Genomic DNA, 17,198 nt, shown 5'->3' with positions numbered 1-17,198 from the left:
CTTGCTTCCCTCCCACTGGGATCCTTCACCATTCAGCATTTCTGCCACCCAAGTAGAAATTTTGATTGTGTTAGACAAGTACAGAAAGAGAGACTTTTGAGCCTCGGTGGGCTGTGGAGAGAACCTGGGGCGGATTTCCTGGGGGTTGAGTGCTTTTTAAGGAGGCAAGAAAGAGGCATTCTCTGTGCCTCTGATGATCTTAGCCTGCTGCAATGCATGGGCAAGAATTATACAACATCACAAATAGCTGGAGCAAGGCATGCATTGCATACAGGTAGGGAGCTGCTTCTAGAGGGGTGGTGCTCTTCCCCACATAGCCTAAGTAAAATAATGAAAATTAGCATAGTGAGACTATGAAACACTGCCTGGCCTGGCAGTATCATCACACTGGGGAACTGCACCTTCCTTTGTGGCAGCAGAGCGCTCCAGGCACCCAGTCTCACTTAGAGTTATTTAATAAATTTTCATTAGAGGGCACACACTTCTCTTGGCAATGTGGGACTAGAGGAAGTTAACAAATTAACAAAATCAAAATAGAAACAGATTGTTTTCTCCTTTCTTTTCATTCATAGTTTGCCTCATAAAGTATTTCCTTAGAGATTTTCTTATTTTTTTCCTGACTTTCCTTTTTCTGGATCTTCTACCTGATGGCATGCGTTCTGTTCTTGCTGATCACCATGTGTCAGCAGTAATGTAGGTGGAAGAGAATTTCTGACTGTTTTGGTTTCAGGTTTTATGTTTATCTGTTTGGCTTTGGGACACTGTTCAGTTTCAGGAAGTATTTTTATCTCACAGAGGACTCCTTGTGAGCAGTGACGCTACAAAGACCTTGTTTTAGCACCGTGGAAGCTACTGGGGGTAGTGCAGGTCTGTCTTCTGTCAGGAGCTGAATTCTTTGATTCAAAAAGCAAAGTAACATTAAAGTGAATTGACATTGGTGTAACCTTATACCTTCTGGCTCTTTCCCCAGCACTATTTGGTGCATCCTTAGAACCGCATTTTCCTCTCTCTTACACTGATACAGCCCCAGGGAGCTGCGTGGATTTGCACCAAAGTGATGGAGAGAATTTGGCTGCAAGGTCTGTGTGTAATGTGGTCATCAGTGCAAAACTGGTGTGCCAGCCTTTCCCACCAGCTCTGAACTCAGCCTGCAAATCAGTACCTTCTTCTGTGAATGGTCAGTTGGCTTGCATGGCAGTGAACCAGAGAGAGGTGGAGTTTTAGAGGCGAGGGTGACTGGCAGGTGGTTTGAACAAAAAGCTGTAAGACTAAATTTATCTGGCACTCACAGTCTTTAGGAGGAGCTGGGAAGAATTTGTTTTGAGGTGTCTGAAGCACTGAATGTTGTCATATCTTGAGATGTGCCTCAATGAGCAAAGTAACTTTGTCAAACCTGGTGAGCAGCCACCAAGGGTGGGGGTCATAGCCTGACAAAATTCCATTTGAATAACAACCCAAGCAAATGACAGAGGTGGCAGGTAACCCACATGGAACAAAGAAATAAATGGAAATCTTAGGAGTACGTGTTTTGGATAGTTTTTTCTTGCTTCTGGGGAAAGATGCAAGAAAGGATGGAGCTGAGAGCTTTAATGTTGATTTCTGAGAGCATGTGAGAAGGCACAATGTGGATGGCAGAGGCTCTAGTGCTACCAAAGTGTGCTCTAAGGATTTGCGAGGTGCTGGGCAGCTCAGAAAGTCTCTTTGTCTGGAAAGTCGGGCAATCTGGAAATCAGGTTTGTTGTCCTATTTTTTATCCCTGAACCTTATCCTAAACTCTATAGTCAAGAACTTAATATTTTGCTAGAAGGTTCTGTAGGTCTCTGTCACTGGAAGTGGCCAACAGACACTTGGTGATTTTAGGCAGGCTTTTCTCCATCTTAAGGCCATGATCTGTCTCTCAGAGCAAGTGGGGCTCTGGAGCTTCAGGGTCCTCTTTCCTGAGTAGCATGGGCTGGTTGTGCCTGGTGCTTTGGCTCGGAGACACATCTCACCTGGCAGGTGCAGACAACAGGGAGGGGGAATTTGCAGTAAGTATTGCATGAGGAATGCCTTAAGCATTTTTTAAGTGTTTGGTCCAGGTTCTGGGGATGAAGCTAAGAAATTTTACTTCATCAACTTTGTCCCTGTCCTGCTGCCTGAGACTGTAGGGAGGCTTTAGTTTGGTGCTTTACAGAGGCTTTCCAGCACATTGCTTTCCAGCACGTTGTCATGGAAGTGGTCAAACACGAGACAAGCTTTCTTTAAGCAAGTTAAAGATAGATTTCTGTTAATCCATCCCACCCCTTTTTATCATTGATCTGCATTTTGAGTGCAGTCCAGTCTCTAGCCTTTCCTTTCCTGATAAAGTTGTTGGCAAAGGTGTCATGGGGCAACCCTAATTTAATTTTCTTGTACTTCACATTCTTGCATTTCTTCCCCCTCTCTGAGGCTGGGTGAGGCACACAGGCTCTAGTTCTGTTAGAGTATGAGCAGCTCCTAGAGGCGACAAAAGAGAGGTCAAAACCAGCTGCAGATTCTTTGATCTATTGGCAGCTTTGTACCCCTTGGATCAAGAAACATTATTGACCTGTTTGTCAATGGCTGTGTGTGGTCTGAGTAGCCCTTTTGGCAATTTGAAAGGGAGTTGGCTGACACTAACTGGGGGTGATGCTGGCTTTTTTTTTTTTTTTTTTTTTTTTTTTTTTGATTCCTATCCTATTGCTATCCAAAGTCTGCTTTTTGGGGGAGAGCTCATGTGGGCTGTGTAGCTATGCGTACACAGATAACTCATGGATCTGCATCTGTGCTTAAGCAGATCTGCATGTCATCTCTCTGACCTGGACTTTGTCACAGCCACACCTGCCCATGAGACATTGGATTTGGATTGCAATTTCTCAGAAACCTCAGCTGGTTCAGTATCAGGCCATGACTCAGCAGTGCTCCTTGTGAGGAATGTGGTCTCGGCAGGCTTTTCTGCTTCTAAATTGATTTCAGGTGCACATCACACTGTCAGCTGCACAAAATTTTCTCTGATTTTTTTTCATTTCTGGATGCTGAGCATCACTAGAGCATGGCCAATAGGATAAGTGGAAATCTCTTATTCACTGATGTGTTCTTTGAATTACCATTCCCAAAACAGAGGTAGTAGAGAAGGATGATCATCAGCTGCTTTGGGGAAAAGTTAGTGTCTCATCTTGAGCTGTCACTGAAGATGGGTTCATACTGGACGTTGTATGGAAGCAACTGAGGTGCAGGCATATGTTCCCTTCTGCTGACTTGGCTGTGGTGACACCAACTACAGCCAGCAAAGAAGAGCCAGCAACTGGGAACAGTAACATCTCAAACTGCAGCAGAGATTGGCCAGACCGCTCCTGTCAGCACTTGGATTCCCTTGCTGTTCATTGAGGAATTAAAAGTTAACTGAGGGCGGTGGTAAAAAATAAGCTTGCCTGCCTAGAAAATGCTAAAACCAATACTGAAAAGCAGAGGTGGATCTGAAGGTAGTTATCTCTCTTGGAGTTTATATGGGGATTAAAACAAGCGTCATCCTTGTAGCACATAGGCAATTTTATAATCACTGCTGGTATTTCACCTCAGGGTACTCCGTGGGAGGAAGAATTAATTTCCCATTTTTTCTAGGTAATGGAGGCTTGTGATTTTCTGCCAATCATAAAGGAGAGTCTGTGGCCAAACTAGATGCCAGAAGTGATTGAGTAGTCTGGGATTGGTAAGGGTGTACCACCTCACCTCCAGAAACCAAACTAGGTAAACATGCATGCAAAGAAATGCCACAAGATGTTACATGGCCATTTCACTTCCACATCAACAGGAAAAGACACTACAAGGCTGTGCAAAGCATAAAAAAAAAAAAAACTGCTGTGCAAAGCAGTGGCTGCAAAATTAAAATACAGGATGTTATATTATATAAAATCCTCCCTCTCACCCCCCATCTCTTCTTGTTAAAGACAGAAATCTTTCTTAGTGAAAAAAAAAAACCACCTCATCTTGAGTACAAGGCAATTTAGATTTTTTTTTTTCCAGGGGGTTAAAGTGGCATGTTTGCACAACACCACCCTCACCCCAGCAAACCTGCCAGCAGTTGATAGATATAAATAGGTTCATTTAGGGAGAAAAGCATATTTATGTTCCTTTGAAATGTGCTTGGCTAAGGGCATATTTTTAAGAGAGGGAGTGGAAAAACAAATGGAAAATATTTTCTTTGAAAGGGAAAAAAAAGCAACAAACTGTCCTTCCTAAATAGAGATGCTTGGCTTGTGTGTACTTTATACAGCTGCAGGTCAGACCTTGCAAACTACTAAATTAGGTCCAGCTACTTTGATGCTAAAAGCATGAAAGTGCCAATAATTAAATTGCATCAGATGTCGGAAATGACTGATGTGTCTGTCATTCTCATGATAGCAGAGTTCACTCTGCTGCCATTTCATTGACCCCTCCTTCTTTATGTAAGCAAAAGGAATTTTCTTCTAAGGAAAATCAGCTGCTTTTGCACCTTTGTTTTGTTTTCTGAACTGCTAATCCCCTGAAGGTATAGAAGCTATTTGAATGAGCAAATCAAAGCTCCAATAATTTAGCGTTATATTATTCGTTGATGTATGGTTTGATTTAGTGGCTACTTATTATATCAGGTTACCATATAATTATCTTAATTATTGACTCCAGAAGTAAGTAGGGGGATTATGAGAGAGACAGGAAGGCCCAGTGGAAAGAGCATGGTTCAGAGAATCAAACACATCTCGGTGTGCTCTTGGCTCCACCACTCATTCTCTCTGAGCCTGGACTCTTCTCTCAGCCAGCCTGTCTATAAAACCAGGAGGGATTGCAGAACAGGATTCAGATGCTGACTCAGGATTCAAAGAGATGCAGGAGAGCAGTATAAAAAGGCAAGGGGAAAGTTCTGAATGATAATTGTAAAACTGGCAGAAAAAATAAAAGAATGCACACCACAGCACGCATTTGCATTGAAGTGTGGAGCATCTCTGTGGGCATGGCGAAAGGGAGTTGTGCCATGAAGACCTGAAATTTGAGACTGCATTTCCAGCTTCTGCTACTGATTTGCCGCACAGAATTAGGCAGCCCTCGGATCCCTTTCTGCAAAGCAAGGGTGATAAAAATCATTCTCCCAGCTTTGGTTTTAGCTATTGGAATTATTGGAGCACTGTTCCTGTCACAGCCATCAGCCATAGTTCCAACGTGGCTTTTAGGCTCCTAGTCCTTTGTCTGATAACCCGGATAACCACTGACCTAAGCCAAAGGTTTCAGTTAGCAGGCACCACCACAAGATAAAAGCCACACTGAAAGGCTGTAAGTGCAATCCATATTTCCTGTATTGATAATATTTGTCATATACTGACAAAATACTTCATCTATTGACAAGCTGAGTTGCATCTTTTCCCCTGAGAGAGGAGCACACACACTGGTTCTACTCAGCCTGTGCAAATTGCTTTCTCTGCTTCTGCTTTTCTTTCCTGAGCCAGAAAATAGGGATAATAGAATGTATCTATTTCCTTCCTAGAAAAGATCAGTTAATGTGAAATGGTGCACAGTGGCTTAGTGCTGAATGAGTGGGATACCCTAATCCAGCAAGGTATCCTTGTTCTATTGTATGCCTTTTCTGCGTACCATCTGGAGTTGTTCTCTGCTTAGTATTTTCAGTATGTACCATATGTTTTTGCATGAAAATTCAATAAAATATGCATTATACATGAAAAGTGCTGTAGTAAATAAAGGAAGGATGGAATCCAGTCCCCTTTGTGAACGGCAGGGGCCCCAAATCTTCATAAAAGGTTTAGTCTAGTCTGACGTCTGTGCTTTTCTCCAATTTACTGTGTCAGTCTTTAGGAGATGCTCTAATTTAAAACAAAACTGTACTTTCCTGATGCAGTTATTCAATATACTTTGGCTGCCCTCTGCTGAGAGCACTGAATAAAACAGGGAAGATGCCCTTTTTCTAAGGAAGGTAACTGTGGAAGAAATTCCCTGTTTGTCCGTCGCATCAGTGCTGCTGTTTGCTGTCTCTTGTTGTCTGTTTGTTGCCAGTCAGAGGACAAAATCTTCTGAGCTACAACCCTGTTGGGCTTTTAGTGCCCACTATTCCTTGTCAAGGGATGGATGGCTTTGTAGGATTGTGAAGATGTGGGCTCAGGCATTGACCATCGTGAAAAATTAAGCAGCATTAAGCAAGGGCTGGAGGAAACAGGTTTCTCCACTCAGGCACTATTGCAGTCCTGCCAGGTGGGATTTGAGCTATACCTCAACACCTCACTTCTTGGCAGAGCAATTTACCACTGTGTGCTGTTCCTTATCGGGGTTCCAGCATCTTCCAGTGCCATCTCCACCCCTCCACAGGCATCACAGCACCAGCACTCTGCTTTATTTCTATAGCTGGGAAAGTGCAGAGGGGCAACATTAGCAAGAGTAACTGAAGGCCTTGCTGTTTCTTGTGAGCAAAGTGTGAGCCTCTTGCCCTTGGGAAGAATAAGGGTCCTGTGCAGATTTTGGTACATGTGTAAAACAATAGCTCTGTTACAGCTATTGATGTTCTCTGTAATGACCTGCTTTTAATACTTCCTAGCAAGTTGATTTATTATTATACCTTCAGCTGGGCCATGCACCAAAGCGTTTTGATGATGAAAGGAATGTTGCACACACATTTAATTACTGCCCACATTTTTGTATAATTTTATCATTTACTGTTTTAGATGAGACATCAAGTTCTTCTACAGGAAAGATGCCCAGTAAAAAATAGATGATTTAAAAGCTAATCTGAGATGAGCTTGGCACTTACATGTGAGAAAATGTAATTGTTCCTTTTGTCCTGCCCTTTCAGATGGTCCCTGATTACCAAAATGTACAAGAACTCCCTTATCTGGACATGGTGATTGCAGAGACGTTGCGCATGTACCCACCTGCATTCAGGTATCTTTTTTTTCCCTTCTGATTACTCAGGATAGCTCCCTGCCTCTATAAAATGGAAATCTGTTGTAGGAAGACCAATGGTCTCTCAGTCTCTGTGCCAACATCAGTACTGGTTTGTGCATTTGAAAGATATAATGTGGCCTGTTGAAGGAAAGCTGGATAATTCTGGTATTTCTAAAGCACATTTTTACAGTGAATTGTCCAAGCTTGCTTCCTCACCATTCTTCACATCCCCCAAGGTTAGAGGATGGAGCCATTTTGGAGCAGGTCTGGCCTTAGAAAGCCAGAGGCTGCTGCTTCCATGTGCCTCAGGCTTTGGGGATATGCATCAAAACCCATCCCTATCAGGGCCCTGTTGGTGATTACAGCCCTGATCTGTGAAAGGGTTGCACAGTCTGAAAGCTGTATTTTACACGTGTGTTTAACTTTGGCCCATTTACACTTAGCACTGCCTTGTACTAATGGAGCTAAACTAATGGTAACATCCATTAACTTTTGAAAGTTTTGTCCTAAATCACACATGACTTATTCTATTGTATTAATGAACTGAAAAAAAGGGAGAAAGAAATTAGAAAACTGTTTGATTGTTAAAGTTCCAAGTTATCACCAGCATAAATACAAATATGAAGAAATACAATTTTTCAAAGTGATCAGCCAGTTGCAATGTTTCTCATGAAGCTCAGGGAAAAATCCAGATGACTGGAAAGAAGCCAAAGCTGAGCTTGCTGTGAGAGCTTTTGAAAAATTTAACCCATGACTGCAAGCACCTTAAAACAAACAAACAAAAAAAAAAGCTTAAAATCATATTCTCTTCTATATGTTCACCAAAATTGGAAGTCAAGATTCTTTTCATGGGCATCTGCAGGATTGTTCAGAGAGTAAATATCAGAGATCTACTCCTGGGTGAGATGATGGGGCTTTACTGTGTTATACTTGGGGTACAAGTGGAAACTGTTTTGCTGGTTAAAGCAACAGGGGTCTTTGAGTTTGGGCTGTATCCCTGGGAAACAATCCATGTTTGTCAGATGGGAGACAGAACAAGAATGGAACAAAGTTCTTCTGAAGTTTTGCTTGGTGTTGTCAGCACTGTTTATTGATCTGGCTTTTACTCTGATGGATGTGGAATGGATAGGACAGCCCAAGCCACTGAAAAATGTTAATTGCCTATGACAAGGATAATGCTGAGTTAAGTGAAAAATCAGTAGCAGCCAAGTTTGTTATAAAATGAGTTGGTTTCATTTTTTTAATGGACTTACCATCCAGAGAACCTTCTCCCCCAGAAGTCATGTTTCCATTATCACCAAATTCATGTAAGAATGAGAATGATAACTTGTCAATGGTATTTGGGGTTTTTTTTTTTTGTTAGTTAGTTAGTTAGTTAGTTAGTTAGTTAGTTTGTTTGTTTTGTTTTGTTTTGTTTTGGGTTTTTTTGCATGCCAGTATTTTGTTCCAGGTTTGGAGCCTCTGTTATTTATTTGTCTATGAGAAAGGGAGATGGGTGACAGCAAGGAAGGAATGTGTTTCTGTAATGATACCAGACTGACAGCCCTGAAGCTGAAATCTTTGTTCAACTTTTTAAGCAGAGTGTGGGAAGCAGCAAAGGAAGCTCCTGCACATTGCCTCTCCCCTGTATTTGCAGGCGGTGGCAGGGAATAGTTCCCAGACTGAGACAGCAGGGCACCCACCTGGGTCTGGGCTGATTTGGGATCTGTAGTGACCACCCAAGCACCAAAAGATCTGGATCAGAACCTACCACCACACATGCACACCCACACACAATCTTTTGTAAGAATCAAGCTGGGCTTTGGCAGGCAGCTTTTCTCAGTCTTGTCATGATGAGGTTCCTAAGGACACCTCTGTCACCTATCACCACAGGGTGGGAGAAAACAACAGTTTTGTTGTTAACATCATGCCTACCTTTGATGAATATATGTGAAATGTGATTTTCCAAGGCTTGTGAATTGGTTGTATTTCCAGAGTAGCAGCAGCAGCAGCAGAACACTCAGCCCTAATATTAAAACTATCCCTTGCTAAGATTCAGGTGCTGCACCAACAGGGGGGAGCTTCTCAAATAAACAAACTCAAAGCTATATTTACTATCCTTTTTTTTTTTATGGAGGCAAACCAGCACACTCTTTCTACCTTTCATTAGAGATGACTGACACATTTCATCAGCAATTTTCATTAAAAATTAGTCTAAATCCAACATCAACAATAAAATTGCATTTTAGGAGTTAATGCTTTGGAAAACAGTACACAACCAGAAATGCTTTCCTGTGAAAAGGGCAAAAGTCAAACACCTGGGCTGGAGCTATGGACTTCTAAGTGAAGATGATTATAACCTGAGAAGACACTGGCATCAGCAACTGTTGTTGTATTTATCTATGAGAAAGTGTTACCCCAGAAATTGGTCAGATGAAGATAGATACTTTTATAGATCTCTCCTGCTGTGTTTTTAACCTTTATTAATCATCTGAGATGCATGATGTTGCAGATTCACTAGGGAAGCAACTAAAGACTGCGAAGTGCTGGGGCAGCATATTCCAGCTGGAGCTGTCATTGAAACTGCAGTTGGACACCTTCACCATAACCCTGAGTTCTGGCCAGAACCTGAGAAGTTCATTCCTGAGAGGTATGTGGAGTAATGCTTTTCACCTTTAGTTTGAGGTCCTTACTTGGCCTGTGGGCACAGAACTCCAACCTGTCCAGTGCAGGCACCAGATTCTGCTGCTCTTTCACAGCCACAGTCACCCATTATTCATCCAAAGCAGCATTTCCACCAAGAGGAGCACAGTTTTATTTAGACCATAAAAACATGTTATTTCTACTAAATCAGACAAGTGATGATAGTGGTGTATCCCACAGAAGGTGCAAGGTTTGGTCAAGGCTGAACTGGGGCAGAGGTTTTCTGGTAGTCACTGAAGTTTAAAATGCAGGATTTTAAGTTTCTACATCAAAAATACAAGAAATTTCAGCATGGAAATATTTAGGATACTTTTATATAACACAGACCTGTTTCCAAATCAGATCCTGTGAATAAAGTTGCTTCTGGCTGCATAAATTCTGAAGTGAGACAGTATATTCACTGGCTTGGCTGTATCTGGGAAACTCATCCAGCTCCTCACTGGTTTGGAGCACCCTTTTTATCTGAAACATAACAATGTGGGTACTCTGTGAGTGAGGAACCTACCCCATCTCCCACTGGGAATTTGCTCTCTGTCTGTAAGTTAGGATCCTTGGTTCTTGCTTGGCAAGACAGTTTCACATGGAGCTTTTATATCTTCAGTGGGTAGGGGGAACCCTGTCAAGCTGTGGTTTTGTACCTGCCCTGTGTTTCAGGTGCTGGGCTGAGCTTACAGGGAGAGTTTCAGCTGATGTGGTGCTGTGTGGAAGCACAATTTAGTTTTGGGGGCAGCTATATTTTTAAACTGTTTAGTGGCAGATGCATTTTAAGCTACCGCTACATTCAGAAGTTTCCTAAGAAAAGAAGTGCCTGCTCCATAAACAACAGGGTGTGAGGCTGGCAGCCCAGAACCATCTTTGTGGTGTAGGTGGGTTTGCTAAATACTCCTTCTGGAACAAATCTAGGCATATGCTTCATTAGAATCTTTTGACCACGAAAAAGACCAATGCCTGGGTTAGAGAAGCCCAGAGATTTTGCTGGAGAGGAATCTTAGCAGCAACTGGAAGTCTTTGCATTTTTAGCGATGCTTATCTAGAAATGCTTTCTTAATTGTTTATTCACCACTTAACCAGTAGTATGAAAGGGTAAAATGGTTAGTAGGTGCTGCAGTCCCCTTGACTCACACAGTGCTGTTTGGTATGAATCTGAGATTAATTCCCTTTTGAACCTTCCCTGAGAAATGATCCAAAATTACTAGCACTCTGCTCAGCTTGTATAGTTGGTAATGTTAGCAAGAATTAAATAAGAGCATAACAAAAAATAAAATAAAATAAAATAAAATAAAATAAAATAAAATAAAATAAAATAAAATAAAATAAAATAATTCAGCTACAGCTTCCCACCCCCCCCCCACCCCCACCCCAATATTTCATTTTAAAATTGGCAGTAGGAGTAAAACAAGGGAGACTTTAAATTTACCAGGATGATATATGGGGGTGAGCGAGGCAAGAATTACCTGAACCTGTTTGCACGGGATAGGCAACTGTACTTAGTACATGAGTTAATGGTCCTTCAATCTCAAATTAGGGGTCTCTGCAGTACTTTTTGGAGTAGTGGCTCAATCTTATTTAGGTTTTCAAAGCATATCACCATGGATGATTATGTCATGGATGGAATTAGTGGAAATACACATTTTTTTCCCAAAGCTCCAAATAGCCTGTATTACCTCTCATCTCTTTCTACCGTGCATGAGTTCTCTGGACCTTAGCAGTGTAAAGTTCTTGGAAACTGAATCCAAAGAGATGAGAAATTTTAATTAAAGCTAGATTTGAAGTAAAACTCATGTCTCCATGTCCTCTCCTGAAGTCACCAGCTGACAAAGGCTGATGGCATAAGTCAATTACCTTTTTACTTAGGATGTCAAGACATAATCTATCAATAGTCCCTGTGACCTGTCCATTAAGATCAATTGAAATAACCAGCTTTTGAGATTTAAATTAAAGACATGGATTCGAGCAAAAAGCATTTCTTGAACTGCTTTCCATCTCTGCACCTTCTAGGTTTACAGAGGAGGCCAAGAAGGAACAACATCCCTTTGCATACCTGCCCTTTGGGGCAGGACCCCGTGGCTGCCTTGGCATGAAAATGGGTTTGTTGGAGACAAAAATTACTCTGCTGAGGATTTTGCAGAAGTTTCGATTCAAGACCTGCCCAGAGACTGAGGTTTGTACATGCAGAGGCTTAAAGATCACACTTGTTATTTTGAGGGAGTTGACAGTGTGTCTTAGGCAGGACAACTGGTTTGCCTTTGTGACTTCTCTTCATTTGAGAAAACTGCTAGAGACTTCCATAATAAGGAGAGATGAGGCATGGACTGCATGTTTTAAGCAAAATGTGATTTCAGATATATAATTTTTCCAACAAAAGGACTGTTACACAGCCCTGCCTTAGTGGAGAGCAGTATGGCAGGACCACAGGCAAAATGTCACAACTCATGAGAATGTGTGTACATATTTCACAGGATCTCAGCACTTTAGTATATGCCTATTGCTACAGACATTGCACCCAGCTCTAGAGTTTACAGAGTTAATTTCTTTCTGTTCAGATCTACAGCATTCCTGGGTAACCACTGCTTCAGCCTCTGGCTGTAAATTCTATTTAATATTATACCACCACAGCTGACTGTAAAACAAGTACGTTACAGCTTCCACAGTAATCCTAGTATGAACTGGTCCTCCAGCAAAAATGTCTGTCTGTATGTGGGGGTGTCATACACACATAAACAAACACATACAACTGCACATAAGATGCTCTTTTCTCTTTCAGATTCCTTTGCAGCTCAAATCAAAAGCCACACTTGGACCAAAAAATGGAGTCTACATCATGCTGGAATCTCGCTAAAAGGGAATGTACATCCTGAAGCTTTCTGGAATGAGACCCTTTGTTAGTGAGTCACTGGTAAAATTATTTTTCAAAACTCCAAGGACAGGTAGGAGCCTAAGTCCCACTGATGGTCAGTAGGTGCTTCCTCACTGCCTTCCTGTGGGGCAGCCTCCAGTCACTTTTTAAAATGGGCTCCACAGTCTTTTTTGGACGTTTTCAAATTGCTGTGAATAGTATCTATAAAGAAGCATCCCACTTTCATTTGCTTTTCTTCATCGCACTTCTTTTCACTTATCTGTGAGAATGCTTTCCTCATGCTCAATTTCCACAATTTACAGTAGATTTTAATTTCAATTCATTGTGTGACACATCCTTCCCATGCACTTGTTAGTCCCTAGAGAAAACCCCAAAGGCACCACAGTTACAGCAGAAGGTCTGGGATGCAGTGCATTGGATTTTTCATGAACTCCACTAACAATCAAAGCTGAGGCCCCTGTACAATGTTTAATCTCTACCTGTGTCTGTAAAGCCAGAGAAGTTGCACCTCCTCCATGCTTTGAAGTGATTTTAAATACACTTGGATTAACAATTTGCACTTGGCACATTCCATTGACATGACAGAAGAAGAATGAACCGGTAAAGTTCCAGCAGCTAAGACCAAAGAAATGAGGTGACAGCCATTTTTCTGGCTGCTGAACTGCTGTTGGAAAGGCAGAGACAAAGAAGATATTAATTTAAAGCAAGCAGGAGGACTGGAGGAAATTTAAAGGTAATCAGAAGGTGTTGGTACCACATCTGCTTTCCTTTCCAAGCATTGCAATTGGCACCATCACTGTCTAGCTCCTTGAATCAAGGAAATTAAGAGCATGCATGCACTAGAGTTGGTGGCAAAGGAGTGGGATCCAGGATCATCAGACCCAGCAGCTCTCTTGACTCCTGTGACACTGGAGCAGGTCATGTCCCGAGTGCCTCACCCCCTCAGGAAGGAACTTGTCTCACTGCCAGCTGCAGCAGCCCCATGGACCTTTTTGAGCTGTGTGACTGTGCACGTGCATCTTCCCAGCCAAAACAGCCGTAGCTTCCACTCCTCACGTTCCCTCTGTCCTACTCCTCTGCAAAGCCTTCACCTGCCACACAGCTAGTGTTGCACAAGAAGGTGGAAAGGGGCACAGCTGGGCCAGCTGACTCCCACTGAACACAAGGACATTCCATACCTCATGGCACCATGCTCAGCACATAAAACTAGGGGAAAAAGAAGGAAGGGGGATGACATTCAAAGTGATGGCATTTGCCCTCTCAAGTCACTGTTATGCCTGCTGAAGCTCTGCTTCCTGGGGTGGTGGAACACTTGCCTGCACATAGGAAATGATGAATGAATTCCTTGTTTGGTGTGTGGCTTTTGCTTTACCTATTAAACTGTCTTTATCTCAATCCATGAGTTTTCTCATTCTTAAAATTCTCTCCCTCATCCCACTATTGGGGTGTGAATGAGCAGCTCAGAGGGGCTGAGCTGCTGGCTGGGGTTAAATCACAACAAAACTGTGAGAAGAGATTGGTGCAGTCCCACAACCCTTTTTAAAAATTCATTTATACTTATATTTTTTCTTTTAAATTTTTGTATATAACAAAAATTCTTGCAGCACCATAAAAATAAGGAGGCACTTTTGGTTCTTTGCAAGTCTTGACCTTCTGCCTGCTTGACACAGTCGGCTTGAGGGTTCCTTAGGGTACAGCATCTCTCTTGGTGATGTGCACAGAGAAGTATTGCAGCAGCAGGAGGAAGAGACTGACTGCTCAGCTTCACTGCAAGGATGGAGCCATCTGCTCACTGATGCCTGGCTAGGTCCTTGAGTTTCTCTCCAGCAAGCATCTTTTGCTGCCTTCCTCCCACATGCTGCCTGAACACTGATCAAATTACTGGATCTTGTTCCTCAAAGACTGTCTCTTCCTCTTTCATGTAATTTTTTTTTTTTAACAGATCTTTATAGGCAACAGTGGTGAAGTACTGACTGGGGGAGTTTTGGAATTGTTCCTTTTTCCTTGGAGCATTTCTAGAATGCTAAACAGAAGTGCCCTGTTACAGACACACTGATTATATGAATTGCTGATGGAGTGATTGTTATTTATTTGAAAAGCAGCATGCTGTATTTACTTTAGTTTCTACACGTTATGCATATTTTTTCTCCTCCTAGAAATAGTGTGCTGGAGGCTGATTTACTGTGTAGCTACATATACCGTTGACAAAAAGCTGGATGGGCCTTACCTAAAAACTTCCCACCTACCAGAATGAGCAGGAAATTTATTACATCTGAAGTCATCTGTCAAAGACTTGTTTGTATTCCTTACATGAATCAGAAAGTTGTCATGTGCTTCATTTTTTTGATAAAATAAGCCAAGCCTAAATCAAGCTTTTCCCTTTCTTACCCATGCTTTTGTATAAATTCTTCTTCCCAGTCTCTGCCTCTGCAACTTAGGTGGTGTGGGTGGAGCACTTAGCAGTGAAGATTGAGGCAGAAGGCATGGAGTACCTCAGCCTTCTTCATGTTCTGGGTAACCAGAGCTCCTGTTTCCTTCTAGAGAGGGGCCACATTTTCCCTTGTCTTCCTTTTATTACCCATATACCAGTAGAAGCTGTTTTTAGTGCCTTTGACATCCCTGACCAGATTTATTTCTATTAGGGCTTGTTTAGCTTTCCTAACCTGATCCCTAACTGCTTAGACAATTTCTCTGTATTCCTCCCAGGTTACCTGGCCTTGCTCCCACCTTCTGTAGACTTCATTTTTGTTTGCTCCTTATTTATCCATTAAGGTCTCCTGGTATTTTTGCCTCACTTCCTCTTCATTGGGATGCATGACTCCTGATCTTGGAGGAAGTGATCTTTGAATTTTAACAAGCTTTCTTGGGTTCCTTGTCCTTCCCTTTAATCCTGACCTGTAAGGTCTCAGTCAGGTCCTCATCCATCCCCAGGTGGAGCTCCATGCACTACACCTGGTCATTGACAGAGGATGACACCCCCCTTCTCATCTCCTCTGTCCTTTCTCAAAAGCCTGTATATTTCCTGTATATTTCCATTCCAGCACTCCAGTCACAGGAGCCATCCCACCATGTCTGTGTGAGGCCAGTGAGATCACAGACCTGCTGGAGCGCACATCTCTAACCTCATTTTTTATTTTGTATGCTGCATATACTTGCAGAGAGGCATTCAAGTAAGGCTGGAGTGGCTGGAATTCCTTTGTTCTGCTCTTCAGGTGCTCTCCTACTGAACTATGAACCCTCTTCAGGCTCTGCTTCTGGCCAGCATCTCTTGCTGGCACTGGCATCAAACTGGTATGACTGGGATGCACTGGGGTGCCTCTCCACCAACATAATTTCAAATATTGATGCCACTGGAAAGAAAAACAGTCCTGAAAGCGGCTGCTGGTGTGCATCACATTTTACAGGCTTGGAAAATGAACCAAGAGTCTTTCTCAGCTGCATCCACGTTGAACATGTACAGTATGTGTTCAAGTAAACTCACTTGAGTCTGTGCTAAGAGTCTTTCAACCACTCTGCAGGCTTCTGGTTAGGAAGTGTTGTGTCTTTTCACCTGTCAGTTTGTAGCACTATGGAACAGAGAAATTATTTTTGCATTTGAAGTCAGCTTTCTGGAAGTGCATCAACACTTGTTCTACATGCAGGCTGAGACAGGCAGATAGAGAAAAGAGAGACAGATAGGAAAAAGGCTGCCTGCTTTCCAGTAACCCAGGAAGAGCCCCAAGCCATTTGCTCCTTCTCATTAAGGGTTGGTGATACAGTCACCAGATACTGCAGACATTGTACCAGGACACTCAGTGGCGCTGGACCTCACCCTGGCTGTGTGAGCTCAGCAACACACCTACAGAGTGAGCTGTGGCAGGAATCAGTGAGCTTCTGGAAGCACACATTTCCAGGAAAACAAGGCACTAGATTGCCAGCAGCTGTCCAAAACAGAAACTGGTAATATCACTGTAATCAGGGTGTGTTTGTGCACCTATATAACATAGTCCCAAACCAATCTTGAGCAGAGCTGATTTTAGAACTAATTAAAAAAAAAACAAAAAGCAAACAAACAAACAAAAAAAAAACTCAAAAAAAAACACAAAAAAAAAAAAAAAAAAAAACCCAAAAAAAAACCACCACAAAAAGAAAGCTACCAAAAACCCCTCCAGAAGAAAAGCAAAACAGTAACAACAAAAACCCCATCCCCAGCACTATGTTTATAACTGCAATAGGAAAACATAGCTTTATATCTTAAGTAATGGTACTATTTAGCATTCTGGTACAACATGCTTCAGTCAACAGCAGTTGGGTCTAGGGAGGAACAAGGAAACTGGTTTAAAATTCCTTTCCTCTGAAACATCAAGTGTGTTGTCTTGCATTGCTGAGCTGTGAGTTTGTTTAAAATCGGGCACGTCTGTGTTACAAAAGGGTTTTAGTCATTTTCTGACAGCTGATACGAAGCAAAGGCTGCTTGGTAAAGGAAAGCTTCTATTAAATATGTCTTCTGGCCTTTGTAATGATGACAGAAAGCTGTCAGTGTAAAATGGTATTTTTAATGAAGCTGCTGATAGAAAAGAAGTTTTACAGTTTTGTGCTTTAAAAATAGTATTCCTAGAAAAACAGAGTTGGGTGGCAGAAATTATTATGCTTCATGGATTGTAAATTGGGACTTTCTATTTTTACCTGACATTAAACTGCAGAATTTCCTCTCTGTGTGAGATACTCCAGGCAATGATCACCTTCTCATTTCCCTTTGTTA

General features: G+C 42.1%; 1 protein-coding gene across 5 annotated transcripts in view; it reads left to right on the top strand.

The window, feature by feature from the left end:
- Positions 1 to 13,216, top strand: part of TBXAS1 (thromboxane A synthase 1) — a 229,573-nt gene extending 216,357 nt beyond the window's left edge. For all 5 annotated transcript variants that reach the window (XM_053978548.1, XM_053978547.1, XM_053978551.1 and 2 more), the window contains 4 exons: positions 6,827 to 6,915; positions 9,410 to 9,547; positions 11,599 to 11,761; positions 12,365 to 13,216. In XM_053978548.1, coding sequence (XP_053834523.1) covers positions 6,827 to 6,915; positions 9,410 to 9,547; positions 11,599 to 11,761; positions 12,365 to 12,439 — 465 coding nt within the window. In that variant the 3' untranslated portion in view covers positions 12,440 to 13,216. The remainder of the gene's footprint in view (positions 1 to 6,826; positions 6,916 to 9,409; positions 9,548 to 11,598; positions 11,762 to 12,364) is intronic.
- Positions 13,217 to 17,198: the final 3,982 nt, after the last annotated feature.

Source organism: Vidua macroura, chromosome 5 (genome assembly GCF_024509145.1).
Source record: "Vidua macroura isolate BioBank_ID:100142 chromosome 5, ASM2450914v1, whole genome shotgun sequence".
Taxonomy (NCBI): Eukaryota; Metazoa; Chordata; class Aves; order Passeriformes; family Viduidae; genus Vidua; species Vidua macroura.
Note: the sequence above shows the minus strand (reverse complement) of the source record. Positions and strands in the feature narration are given on the sequence as shown.